This window comes from Melopsittacus undulatus, chromosome 4, assembly GCF_012275295.1.
Source record: "Melopsittacus undulatus isolate bMelUnd1 chromosome 4, bMelUnd1.mat.Z, whole genome shotgun sequence".
In the NCBI taxonomy this organism is placed as follows: domain Eukaryota; kingdom Metazoa; phylum Chordata; class Aves; order Psittaciformes; family Psittaculidae; genus Melopsittacus; species Melopsittacus undulatus.
Genome location: NC_047530.1, coordinates 6216494 through 6230810, shown reverse-complemented (window position 1 = coordinate 6230810; position 14317 = coordinate 6216494). Strand labels below are relative to the sequence as shown.

General features: G+C 47.0%; 1 protein-coding gene across 1 annotated transcript in view; it reads right to left on the bottom strand.

Annotated features, from left to right (window-relative positions):
• Positions 1 to 14317, bottom strand: part of LRP4 (LDL receptor related protein 4) — an 81775-nt gene that overhangs the window by 24260 nt on the left and 43198 nt on the right. Inside the window, exons 3-8 of the mRNA XM_034062340.1 lie at positions 7268 to 7384; positions 5087 to 5200; positions 4529 to 4645; positions 2106 to 2234; positions 1665 to 1784; positions 1409 to 1534 (exon numbers count right to left, since the gene is read on the bottom strand). Of these exons, the coding sequence (XP_033918231.1) occupies positions 1409 to 1534; positions 1665 to 1784; positions 2106 to 2234; positions 4529 to 4645; positions 5087 to 5200; positions 7268 to 7384 (723 nt within the window). The remainder of the gene's footprint in view (positions 1 to 1408; positions 1535 to 1664; positions 1785 to 2105; positions 2235 to 4528; positions 4646 to 5086; positions 5201 to 7267; positions 7385 to 14317) is intronic.

Below are 14317 nucleotides of genomic sequence, written 5' to 3'. Positions count from 1 at the left end.
GAATGCTTTATGTGAAGGATTCTGAAACTTGGACTATATTTGTCATATCAATGTCATATAATGATCCTTACATCAGCTGATCTCTTTGTATTCCAGATCTCTTCTATGCCAATAAAAACACAATTCTGCTCTAAATCCAAGAGGTGACACACGATTTCAACTCTTCCTACAGACATGCAGACAGCACACTACTTCACTTAGACTCCCTAGTGCACATCCTGCTTGGAAGCCCCAAGTTATTTTTTACTTGCTGACTACCACCACAGACCTAATGCAGAATCACACAACTGCCTTTACAGTAACAATAGCTGTTATCAACCACCTTGGGTCTGGTTTGCGGTAGGGAGGTTGAATTTCGGTGCCTCTGGAAGTCTGACTTGGCTTCTGGGTGGCAACTGTTCTCTTAATCCCTCTAAATGTCTCTATTATCAGGATGAAGAAACAGGGTTATCAACTTGTCTTTAAGTACAATTGCTTTTCCCAGGATCACCACCATCTCCTGCACACTGGTGCTCATGACAGCTGACCAGTCTAGAGCAGCTGCACTCAAATGCCTACGTGTACCTCTCCAGGTCCTCTGAGCTCAGTTTTCCTTGTAGAACACCCACTCTGCCTCCTCAACAGGCCCAAACAAGGGGTACAAATCCCTTTTGTCACCCCTAATCTCACTGTTTAAAATACACTGATCCAGCAGGGTCAGAATGTGAAACTGGGCTTCACCTACAGGAATGAATTCATGAACCAGTACATACTATTCCTCAACAAGGCCTACAGACATCCTGAAGGATCGGAGGAAAATAGAAGGTTCTAGAGATTCTTTGAACCATAGCATAACACTAGGGCCTGTTGAAACCCTCCTCTTCTCCATTGCCATTATTATCATAGAATGAATCATTGAATAGTTAGCATTAGAATGGACATTAAAGCTCATCCAGTTCCAACCCTTCGCGTCATGGGCAGTGATCCTTCCCACTAGAGACCAGGTTGCTCCAAGCCCTCCCCAACCTGGCCTTGTTTCAACCTGGCCTTCTGTTATATAAAACTTTTATTATATAAAGCAATGGCTGCATGTGAAAAGGAGAACTAGGAAAGGGAAACTCCTGAGCAAATATTAAGGGGGAAGATGACCACCCTTAACTTCTAAACCAGAGAGGCTTTATTCTTCACTTCCACAAAATGCAGGACAAGAAGGTACAGGGACCTGATATTTGACCAGAAAACACCATCACTTTAGTTTAATCACACAGACCTGAACCTGTTTGCAAGCACATAAGATAAACTATAGCTCACATTCTTTGGGAAGGGTAGAAACTCTAGGCTGAACTCAAGGAAACAACCAAAAGACTTCACTACTTATTACCCCCATGATGGAAACATTAGCTGTAAGTAGCAAAGCAGCAAGCCAAACCTGTGTTCTCACAGTTCTCCTCATCACTGTTGTCAGAGCAGTCATCTTCCCCATCACAACGCCAGGACAGACGGACACAGCGCCCTGATTTACAGCGGAACTGGTCAGCTGTGCACATAGATGTGGCTGGGGGACAAAAGAAGAACATGAGATGAGCAAGAAGGATCAGAAGAGACCCAATTCCAAGGCTAACAGTCCCAAGTACTCTTTATATCTGCAGAAACCCCAGACACTCCCATCAGTTCCCAGCACTCACTGCAGTTCCTCTCATCTGACTGGTCATCACAGTCAAAGTCTCCATCACACCTCCAGCCAGCATTAATGCACAGGCCACTGTTGCACATGAACTCTCCAGAGCGACAAGGCTGATGAGATGCTGCAGATATAGGAAAGAATATAAAGAGCAAACTCAGACCAATGTAACATCCCTGCATCCTCACCCTTGCACTCCATTATTGTGGAACTTGGTCCTGAACGGACTTCTTCTGGATACTGCTATAACATCCGCACACAGAACTGTGCTGATTACACACCACAATTCTCACTTTCCAGATTTAAATGCAAGTTCAATAGTGAAAGAGTCATCTTATACAATGAGATTGCTGTCTACACTGCAACCCTTCTCCAACCAATGTAAAATCCATTCAGGTTTGCAACTCGTATGTTTGGAGCAGTTCACCACCCTGCATTTACTTACAGCAGTCAGATTCATCAGACCAGTCCCCACAGTCATCATCACCATCACAGTGGTAGATGTCCAAGATGCAGCGTCCATATGCACACTGGAATTCCTCCAAGCTGCAGGTGGCAGCTGGAACATCTGATGCTAAGAAGGGAATCAAAGAAAAAATGGCTGAGGTGACAGGGCACAGTCCAGTTTAGATGCAACCATCTCACAGTCAAATAATAGAGTAGCAAGGATTCAGTGATTACTAGCCATTGCTGCAGAGCTCTGCACGACTTATATTACTGAGAGGAACTTGAATGCTGTTTATGCTTCATTGAGGAGCAGGTTAAATCTATATATAAAGACACTTATACAAACAATCAACGAAAATAATAATAAATAAAAAGGATGTTAGCCTATAAACACTAACTTTTCAAAACCCATTAAGTTCTAAAGAAGAAACAGCTATGAAGAAGCAAGATTTGACGGGAAAGAAACAAAAAGAATACAAGAGTGCCAAATACCACCTTATGCTTGAGACATGCTTGAGACACCATGTTTTAGTGCTTAACAGTGTTTCAATTGTTTATTAAACCTGGACAAAACAGATACAAAACCAGATGGAAAAATAAAGATACCCTTTGGGTGTCTTAAGGATTGAGGTACATCAGAGTGCAAGGTATGGAATGAATCCTTTAAAATTCGAACCAAGATAAGCACTTGAAGGCCAAAGGAAGGAGGCAAGAAGCACAATGCCCAGGTCTGCACCTCACCTTTGAGGATTTCCCCTCTCCTTTTCCTCTCAAGCTGTCACCAAAACAAACCATGCTGTATCAGTAAGGAGCAAAGCCAGACAGATGACCGTGGGCAAAGGCCAACAGAGTCAAGGATTTGCCCACTGTTCTCTGTTCAACAGTGTGGGAAGGGATGAAAGATATTCTGAGTCCCACACAGCAGAATCTGACACCTTTTCTCATACCCTCCAAAGAATGAACTGCATGTTTTGGACATATGAGTCTTCCAACTGAGCGCTCTCAAAATAAATCCATTAAGCAAAAGGGAAAAGAAAGACTGACATGAACTGCACATGAAGTGCAGGCATACTACATGGTGTGTTAATGTGTACCTCACCAAAGGAGCCTGAAAGGAGCACTTGGATCTCCTGGAGAAGTCAGTGACTTAAATTCTCATGTAGTGTGATTCAATTATAGCACACACAGCCTCCAAAAGAAATGCACTCACATTGAAACAGCTGAACGAAACACGAAACCCATAAAACACACACAAAGGAACAGCGTAGTCCCATCTTGCCCTAGATGAATGACAGCAGGATTGGAGATACAGAAAAGATGACAGCCACATGGAGGAAGATAAGAGGATGGTAGCCAAATTGAGCTTCTTAGCTTCAATAGCTATAAAATGCCTCACAGAGACAACTGCCAGCCAGGACTGGAGAAGCATCCCAACTTAGAGAAGCAGGGGCACCAGTTCTGGGTGCCCCTCCATTCCCACAGAAGGGTGAAACCTATTCATGGCCTGCAGGGAAGTGACAGGCAAGGGAGAGGAGGGAAAAGAGAGGGAGGGAGGTTGGCTTCCTCTTGGAGCCCTTTCCTGGCTTAGAACCGTCTGCAGCCCCTGGCTCCCTGCCAGCTCTCATTATCTGGAGAGATAAAAGACAAGTCCCCCATGCATCCACTCCCCTGCCCTTGAGGAGCGGGCGGCCCCGAGCCCCCTCCCAGAGCCTTTTGAAGTTTCCTGCTATCTAGAACAAATCCTGCACAGCGCCTTCGAGAGCAGCGTGGGGGAAGGGAACACTGTGACTTCCATAGACACAGCACAGGCAGTGGGGGTGAGGAAGGGACACAATAGACCCCCCCCACACACTTGCTGCAAGCCGGTGAAGGCAGAGGAGAAAACAACTGTTGTGGGTGCTCAGGGTCCCTCATACCCCATCAGTTACTTTTCAGGTGCATAAAGCATCGCAGTGAGGAGAGCTTGGTCAGGCAGACAGCCCCTGCAGCTGGGGATGTGCAGTCCCTGAGGATGCTATGTGTGTTCCATCCTCCTCCCCCCCCCAGTTTCAGGAAGGAATCAGGCAAGAGGAAAACAAGGAAATAGTTTTCTCCCCTTCCCCCCTGCCCTCCAACTCCTACAGTTTTATACAGAGGTGTGTTCAGTAAAGCATAAGTCTCCTGCTCTGACTCAAGGTCACACAAGCATGGGAAGGAACAGCAAAGCAGCCCTGCACAGATGGAAGTATGCCTGTGAGGTAACACAAGAGATACACCATTCTCTTGTGCCCTCTGGGGTAAGCAACAGAAGGCAGCATAGCTGCCAGTACAGGCAGGACTAACTTGTTTTTGATCTCTGCTGTAGAAAATGTGCCAAACCCCAAAGACAGGAGCAGGTCCAAAGGCTATTTCCTGTGGTTATGAGGTAAGGAGAGCACTTACGGCAATTCTCTTCATCCGATCCATCCTTGCAGTCTGTGTCACCATCACAGAACCAGTGCTCAGCTATGCAGCTCCCGTCACTGCAACGGAACTCCTTCTCCGAGCACTTTCTCATATCTGCAGAGACAATAATGCAAATGAAGCCTTGATTTTTCTCAGAGCAGCCAGGAAACAACCATCCCCTGCTCCTGAAGCTCCCAGGGCACCCACAAACAAGACTGCTTGTGAAACCATACATACCCATGTCATGCAGTGCCTGAACAAAACCATCATTACTCTTTTAACTGACATGGAGTGCTGGATTCAAAAGGAATCCATGGGATTTCATAATGATATGTTAAGGAGTAGCAGATCTCAAGTGATTTCTGCCTGGCAGGTAAGCCACACAGCCTGAGATCCCAAGCAGCCAGCCCATGGATTATCCCACAAGCCCAGCCCAGCCAAGCCAGCTGCAAGCCCTCACTGTGCTCAGGGGATCCCAGAAGTGCATAGGCCAGAATCTGCATTACCCCCTTTAAAGCACTGGCAGGGCAGTACTTGTAGGACCTCATTACTCACCACACTGCTCATCGCTGTTGTCGCCACAGTCGTTGTCACCATCACAGTGCCACAGGCTGCGGATGCAGTATCCATTCTGACAGGAGAACTCATCTTCCTCACACTCCCGTGGAGCTGCAGGGACACGATGGAGATAAGGTGAAGACAAGGCAAGAAGATTTACCTTGCAGAACACCAAATCCGTGACGTTACCAATCCAGCAACATCATTCTCCAAGGACACCACCATGCTGGAGAGCTGATTTCCCTTCCCTAACAATACCAGGAAAGCCACTGAGAGCTTTCTTGGGTGTCTTTCTTCCACTCCATTCACAAGTCAATAGCACAGCAGGCTCTAAAACCTGAGAATGTGGGTTGGAGAAAGTACCTGGCACAGAACAATGGAGCCACCCATGGGACTCTAGCATAGCCCCAAGCCAGGCTCAAGAGATCCCTGCACAGAAAAAAGGCAATCAGCTCTCTTTTAAAAGGAATTAATAGGCTCTATCATTACCTAACAAATAATTGCTGGTAGGATTATATCTCCACCTTCTTTTCACAGTGATGCCAAAGCTATCTTCAAAGGAAAGGAAACGCTCATTGGAAAGGAAGAGAGAAAATTTAAGCTTCCTCTTCTGAACACCTCAGTATCTGCAGCCTCATTCTACCCTCTTTGCCAGTCTTCTAAGGAAGCAGCTCTGCAGACCAGTGAGGAAAGGGACTGCAAAATTAGCATCTGAGGATCTCAATCCAGCAGAAACTCGCCTATGGTTAAGTGCTAGCCCTAGGAGTCTCTTAAGCACAGAACCTTGCCTTCCTCCTTCCATTAGTTTCCAAATCTTATGATCACACTCTTCTCCACTGTCATCTCAAATACAAGGGCATCCCAACTTCTGAGAAACAGAAGACGAAACAGACTTGGCCTATAGACCTCTCCTTTCACAAAAATCATTGAGCAATCTAGAAAACTGAGCTTAGACCGGTGATCCAGAGCCTCACACAGGATCATGGAGCCATAGAAAAGACCTTAAAGCTTATCCAGTCTCAAACCCTGCCATGGGCAGGGACACCTTCCACTAGAGCAGGTTGCTCCAAGCCCCATCCAACCAAAGCCAACTGAACAATGCCAGGGATGGGTGTCAAACCCTTGCTTCCCAAGTCAGTGCCCAAAAGGGCAGGCAAAGATCAGGGGCATAGTGACCAAAAAGTGAATTCATTTCCACACAAGTGTTGGACATGGAATACTTGACAGCCAAGAGCTTGAACTTTGCATTTCTTGAGATGTGGTTCCTCCATCAGAGCCACCCTGGAGCACTGTGCTTCGTAGAATCCAAGGGCTGCAGAGTGATGATTATTAAGCAGCTGCAACCATCTCAACCAGACAGCAAAACAGGTCTGCTCCTAACTGCAGCCTGATGCCAGCCCTGGCAATCAGTGCAGTTTCAGCCCAGCTGAACCCCAGACCTGATTTGTTGTGGAGGAAAGCTGTATCCCTGAACACCTTCTGCTAATGGAAATCAACCACAAGTAACCCTTGGCCTCAACACAGGCGGGAAACAAGGGGCTGAACTCTGAAGACTCAGGCAAAATTCCCTCCATTTTAATGGCACAGTGGCAGTGTTCACAGCTAGCAGCCTGCCATGGCAGCTCTCATGAAGATGATGCCTTGCATGGCAGCACACAGTCAGCTTTCAGGGTAACTAGACTCACATGGGGAGCATCCCAACAGAACCTATCTCTCCTCAGGGAGCTCTGTTTGAAGGGAGAGGATGCTGGGGACAGCCCAGCCCAGAAGACAAGTCAGACAGTGGAACCTGAGGCCGCAGGAAGTCAGCCAGACAGGCAGTTCAGGAGGATTTGGCAGGGGTGAGGTGTTTCCACAAACAGGGGAGGACATGAAGAGCTCAGGGAAGTGCTTCATGGGACATTAACCAGCAGGGCTGCAGGGCATAAATGATTCTCCAGCCGGATGGAGAAACATCCACTCCTCCAGGACACATAGCTGAACAGCAAACCAGGTGCCAAGGTAGCAGGACCTAGGGACATCATCAGGTACACACACCTCTGTTACAGGCTACATAACAAGCCAAAGGTCTGATTCAGTGGATAAACTCTCACATTCCTGTACTAAAAAGGGTCACCTTTGTCCAGCCATGGCGGGCAGGCACTGCACCCACCCTCTCCCTTCACAGAGGTGACTTACGGCAGTCCTGTTCATCGGAATCATCCTCACAGTCATTGTCTCCATCGCAGACCCACGACCGGCGGATGCACTTCCCGTTGTCGCAGTGGAAGTCCAAGGGGGAGCAAGTGGGCAGCACTGCAACAGCAAAGAAACACCTCATGGAGCTGCAGCCAGCTTCCTTCCTGACAGCACAGTTCCTTCCCTCCTGAGGGAGGAGAGTACACCTCTTAGGAACGGAAGACCTAAAGTCAGGAGGAAGAGCTGCTCCTCAGATGGGGCCAGGGCAGGGCTGCAGCTTGGCAGTCTCTCCTCCCCAGAGAAGCAGTGACCTTCCCACAATAAAGTAGCCACCACAATTCCCCCACTGAGTTCCTTTTGTCTCTTTCATCCCTGAGCCTGCTGTCCTCCCATAACTGCACTTATTTTAGAACAAGCTAAATTACATTCTCAACATCTTTCTTGCATGCTTCCCAGTGAAGTCCATCCTGTTTCTACTGCACAGTGAGATCTTTAGAGCGAGCACTGTCAGAAGCAATGTGTTTGGGAACAGGATTTTTGCAAGGTACATGCTATAGTGCATGTTCCAGCACAGGAATTCTACCAGCATTTTTATCTAACCTGCAAGGAAGAGCTTTGAGGCAGGAATCCTCTGCTGGGGATAATTTGCTGTGCCTCAGGTGTGGACAACAGAGTCCAAACCTGGTCTCCAGAAGGGACAGAGGAAGTGGGCAGATGTGGGATGGTGCTTGCCTACACAGGAGCCTGCTGGCAATGGGGCAGAACCACAAATCCACAGCGTTTGAAGAGGCCTGGAGCCACAAAGCTGGAATTCAAGGGGCAGCATCAGCCTTGTCCTTCCCCCCACAGATGAGAGGAACACTCAGCCCCAGGAGGTTTATGCTTTTAAGTGCTGCCAGATGTGGTAGGGAAGGGGCTGCAGAAGGCTGCTCCAGGCAGGTGTGTTCTCCCAAGAACAGTGTTGGCTCAGCAATGTGAAGGGGCAAGGGCTGGAGAGCCTGAAAGGTTCCTGAAACCCTTTCATCCCAGCCCAGCTTGCTGACAGCATCTCCCATCTGTCACCAGGCAGACCAGCCCTCCGCTGCTATGCTGCTGCTGCTTCCCCTGCCAACACTACCCTGGAGGTGGGAGCACGAGGGGAGGGAGGCAGGTAAAAGAAGAAGGTGAAGACAGCAGCCACACACGCGAGGAGGAGGATTTAACAGGGAGAACAAATAGTCACATTTTCAGCTTTTCCAGCTTCCTCAACCCTCCACTTCCCTTTGGCTCAGGACTGCTGCCAATGTCCTGTGAAAGCAGCAATGGATTGATTATATTATACAGAATCATTCACCACTCTCTGTAGTAAGTCCCCCAAAATTTCTCGTTGAGGGCCTATCCTAAAAGCTCCCCCCCTCAGAACACACTGGTGCAGTTAAAGTCAAACTTGCTCTAACGTCTCTTTTTGTAACCACAAATTCGGATTATATTTTCAGCCATCCCCGCAACATGGCAGTGTAGGCATCTCTGTATCTGAAAGCACATCACTGCTCTCAACACTGAACCCTGCGCTATGCAACCAAATACAGAATCTGGCACTAGCCCTTGGGAAAGGTTCTTCCCATCCTGTTCAGAATGCCCCATGCAGATACATGTCCAGGTCAGCTCCAGCTGCTTCTAGGTCTTGAAGATGTATGAAGGAGAGGAAGGATACAGATCTACTTTCACTGCACAGGTCTGACAGCACTCTGCTCTTCCAATGGCTGACCCACTTCCTTACACTTCACTTCCCCTGAGCACCCCTGTGCTACATCAAACTGGAGATGGAGCTTCCCTTTCTTCCCCAGGACAGACAGAAGGGGAAAATACTCCAGTTCCCAAACTCTCCTTCCAAACAAAACCAAGACGGATTCTTGGATTCAGAGGGTCAGTCCCAGACATCATCCCTCTTCCCCTAAGCACAGCTCCCATAGATTGCACACTGAGCAAGCCTTCCTTGGCCTCAGCTGCAGTTTAGGGCTGAGACCATCCCCCTCAGCATATGCTTTTCGGTCCCAGCGTGACTAATCACCAAAGGGCTGCACAGGAGCCACCTGGAAGGGAATTTGCATGCTGGCTCTCCAGGGGAGAATTCTTCAGGCTCCCACAGGGTTAGGCCATTAGCGCTGGTTCAGGGCCCATACCATTATCCCACTGAACTGCTGCATCCCTTCATGAGGTATGGACACAAAATGGAATTCCACCCCTACAGCGAGCGCTTCAGCCAATTTCATACTCCCCCAACATATAAAAATTGAGCTTCAAGCAGAGGGGAGGGAGTGAAGGGGGTGAAACAAAAACTGCTCCATACAAAGGAGGACCTAATTCCCAACCCAGTAGACATCAAGTGTGTGTCAGCCCAGACAACACCGGAGGGAGATAAATCCCCTTCTACAGGAGCTCTCCTTTAAAGGAGGAAGAATAAAACACAAATCCACCTAAGGAAAATAATAATGCTTTAAACCCCCCCCCAAACACCAACCCCTCAATCCCCCACCTCCCCCAAAACCCAGCAACCTAATGAATGAAGACTGATGATCTTATAAAGCAGAAGAACTACCAATGAGATCAGGGAAGGGATCCACATTAACTTATTACCTGAACCTAATAATAGAAACAGATGCTTCAAAGGAAAACACAAGAGATTCTGGGAGCAGCTTTCACACGGGGGCAGTCTCTTCCTAATCCCTTCTTCCCAGCTCTGCCCTCCCAGTCCACAGTCACTTCTCTCCATTAAAAAGCAAACTGGCTACACAGAAACATTCCTGTGTTTTCTTCTATTTATTCCAAACCCATCGGGCTTCGGTTGCACTGTACAGCCCTTTGCTCTAGGGTTGTTATTATTCAGCTGTTCTGTTGGTCATTTATTACTTCATATTTTGATGAGTTTTATTCCTGTGGAGTTAAGGCTGAGGGCATACCACTAGCCCAGAGTTAATGTTTAGTACTGTTGTAAATACATCCAAAGTGTTTGGGAAACTGAAGTTAAGAGGAAATTCAAAAGGTAAGAGGTCACACTTAGGACACTCAAACAACCTCCACTCTATTTTGTCTTGACATCAAGGAACGACTATACAGCTTGGTAAGTGTATTGCTTTAACTCATACAACTCAGTTTAAAAACATGCTTCCACAGTCAGAAGAGTGCATGGCAATACAAACAAAGCAGTAGGAACTCCCTTCATAGCTAGAGATGGGGCAAGACCTCTGGACAAACTGGATTAGCATCTAGACAACTGGAAACAGAATCACTGTATTCTCTTCCTAGCTCAATACTGATGCTTACATGGCCAAGGCACAGTTCTGTCTCTTTAGCCCCACTGCCCCAACATGTAAAATAAAGATTATTACTTCCTAAGGAAGCTGCAGTCCTTCATAGGTGCTGCTTCCACTGATGAGGTGATCACAGATTGCACTAACATGCTTTCACCACTAATCATGGCAGGATTAGCTAATGCAACAGTGAAGCCTCATGTCCCCCTTCCCTGCTCAATTCCAGCTTCATCGCTCCATATCTGTGCAGGGTTTTCCTAAAACAGATGAGGAAAGGCAAGTCCTACAATGGAATGGAAGACAAACAAATGCCCAGACAGCAAGGGACTAAACCCTCCTCCCCAGGCAGAACAGGGAGGCAGGATGAGGAGCAAGCCCAAGGAAGAGGAGCTGGTGGGTAGAGCTAGGCTGGGCAGTGGCAGCCCAAGATAGCACACCTGCCAACTGACAGAGAGCAACACAAAAAGGCCTTTGAACTTCCAGTCATTTCCCTGAGCTCATCCCTCTGCATGGTCACGCTGGACATCATCCAAGGTTACAGCAAAGCTAGGTCTATGGTAAGCCTGCTATTCCTCCCCCTCTTGCAACTCCTATTACACAGGCCGCTCTTTTATGGCTGAGCAGAAGGGGAAGGGGGAGGGCGGAGGAAAAGGGAAGTTTATAAGGTGAAACGCAGCCTGAATCACGTCCCGCTGTCCTTTGAACACTTGATTCCTGTTGCCTGTGCTGAGCAGGTTGCTGTATACCCAAGGATTGCAAGTGACCGGTGTTCCGAGCTCTGGAGCGCAGCAGTTTGAACACTGCTGTTTAATGACATGAACTCTCGGTTGTGTGAAGAATGAGGAGTTAAGTTAAAGAATAAATACAAACTCCCCCCAAAGAAATCCATGCTACCCACATGAAAGTCAAGCGCAGCCGGCCCTCCAGCTACAGCCACACTCGTGCACGTGGAATAAGCTCTTGGGAAGAAATGGGAAACATTGCATTTTATTCACTCCATTTTGGACAGTCTAGGTTCCGAATAACAGATAATGCTCCCAAGTTCACTGCTGAAGTGTATTTAAAGGATGCTGCTGGTCAAAAGGAAAAGAAGGGGAAAAACCAATTTAAAATAGCATCAGCACCCAATCTGTCACAGCCCTTTGATCACTAGCGCGCTCTCTGCCCGAGGGGGCACTGCATTAATTCTGGTGCCTTGTAAAGGAAGCACACATACTCCAAAGCCAATAAAATGGTGCAGTACAGTTGCAGATACAGAACTGGTGTCTTTTAAAGAGAAACTTGAGCTCTTCAGGAGTAAATTAGTAAAACTTGAAGTTTAGAAGTGAAGCTTCACCTGAGCTCTTATGTCTGAGCTCAAGGCTGGTGATTCAGTGGCAGGCAGAGGAAAGATGATTCTTTTAAAGTTTCTGTTCATTTTAGTAAAAGACCCATGAGATTCTTATCCTCACAGCAACTGAAAATGTTTTGTTGTGGGACTGATATACAGGCTACACTGATAGCCCTGTTCCTGGCAAGGAAGAGGTCCACTCCTAGGTTTGAATGAGCTGTAGCTCAACAGGAACTGCCTATGGTTCCCAAAGAGATAGGAACATCAGACCACTTTCTGTAAGTCTGAAGGTAAAAGGAGTAAATTCTTCTTCAGTCCCTTTAAACGAAACCAATTGGCTTGCTTAGCTCTATGCTCTGTTGTACAATACTGGCTCATGGAGCTGCACATTTACATTACGTATGATACAGATCCAAACCTCAGAGTAAGAAGGCTCTACGGGGGGATGGTTCTGAGGGGATTTGGTGCATCTTAGGAGAAACAGAGCTATTTATCAGTCCTCAGGCCAAGTTTCCTCAGTTGTCCTTTCACCCTTGCCACAGGAAGTAAGGCTCATTCACACCACCCTGGACTTCAAAGCACATGCAGGAGGGCAGAATGAAAACCATTCCTCCACTTGCATGCAGCTTTCGTTAGAGACAGTCCAAAGTAGTCTCTGTTGGCACAAGGCAGGAAGGCAGCTGAGCTGCTCTGTGCTTGTGTAGGAAGGGCTTCCAAGGCAGTCACTGTCAGCAAGCCAGAGAGCTGACACCAGAGAAAGTCTATGAAGCTGGCATGACAGCTGGGAGGCTGCTTATTACTATTATTACTACGGCTCTCTGGCTTGTAAACATGATCCAGAGCAGGAAGCAAGCATGTCACTGAATAATTGGCTCCCATCACAGCAGGGCTTCAGATCTGCAAGAGAAACAGCTCCTGTCACAGCCAGGTAAGCAGAGGCAGGGCTCTCCCAAAAGCGACAGGAAAATACCTACAAGAGGCAGACATTCCAAGGACACCAATACACGGAGAGAATGGCTGGGGTGTGCAGAAAGGATTGAGGAGAACAGTTGAAGAAAAACCTGGTGCAACTGACTCAAAAAGCAGGAATTTGTTTTATAGTTTGTAACAGAACATTAATTAAAAAACTCCAAACTCCCACATTTTAAGGATTTCTCTGAAAACTGAAAATCTCTCTTCAAAAGGAATGCTCCCTGTGTCTGCTCTTGCTTTTCATAGCTGTAATTCCTCTCAATGCCAAGTATCTTGTCCTTTTGTTTCTTTTCTTCTCACACAGTGCATTTCAAGCTGTCTTTTTTTAACTGAAGTGACAGATTCCATGTTCAAGGCTAGAAAATTGCATTAATATTGGATTTAGTAACCTCCAATCAAACTACTCAAGCATGTGCAGTGATGTTACACAAACACAGACGCAAGATTGAGTCTTCAATGGCTAAAGTAATGTTCACCTTTCCGCCCACCCCGTGTTTCACTCTTGCTTTATTAGGAGTCCAGCAGTCCAATGTCTTCCCATTCTCCTCACCCTTTCCCAAGGAAGCAGATAGAATTCTCAGGAACTCATTCTTGTCATTGTAGTGGCTTACATTATGCATATGAGCTGATAACACTGAAGACAAAGTAAACCTTAAAATAAGCATGGTTGCAAGCTTTATTTCTCTGGAAAGTTAGGACATCCACCAGAGGGAAAAGAAAATCCCATGACTCTGAAAAACCAGCTTGCAGCAGACCACTAGAAATGTGGGATTCCTTGCAATCATTTCTGTTCACTCTTCTGATCAGAGACTTCTTGATGGTATTTTAGTTCCTGCCTGTAGAACTCAGAGCTGTACTTCCATACATTGCTGAAAAAGAATCTCAACAGCTTTAGCATCTCAGAAGAATCCATATAAGTGGTTGCACAGACTGAGGTTCATGAGTCACGTCAAACCACTGGGCTCACCCCAGCATAAAGACTTGCCCAGTGGTTTTTGAAGAATCTCGCTAGTTTTTCAACTAGGCTTCAATATATGTGGGGCTTGTAGGATGACTTCCTCAAGACCCAAACGTACAGCTCAGCATTGCATTGAAAAGAAATCCATCAATTTCAGATCTGGTGTAAGTCAAGAGATAGAAAAATAAACCAACCTAAACCCAGAAGTTGCTCAAAACTTCAATCCAACCAGAACCCTGCACGTATGTCACAGATGGCCAGGGAAAGAAAGAAATTCTCATGTTCTGTGTGCAAACACCAGTGCTGATTGTGAGAAGTTGCTGTTCCAAGGGGCTCACACCTCACCCCTGCTCTCGCACTCCAGCCACCTTCCTCATGCTTGGCACAGGGAGCAAACAGATCAAAGGGGAAGGTAACCCCACAAACAAGTGCACCTTCACAGGGCTCCTGTACGCCAAGCAAAGGAGGGGGATTTAGCAGGTGATCTGCTCTAACAAGAA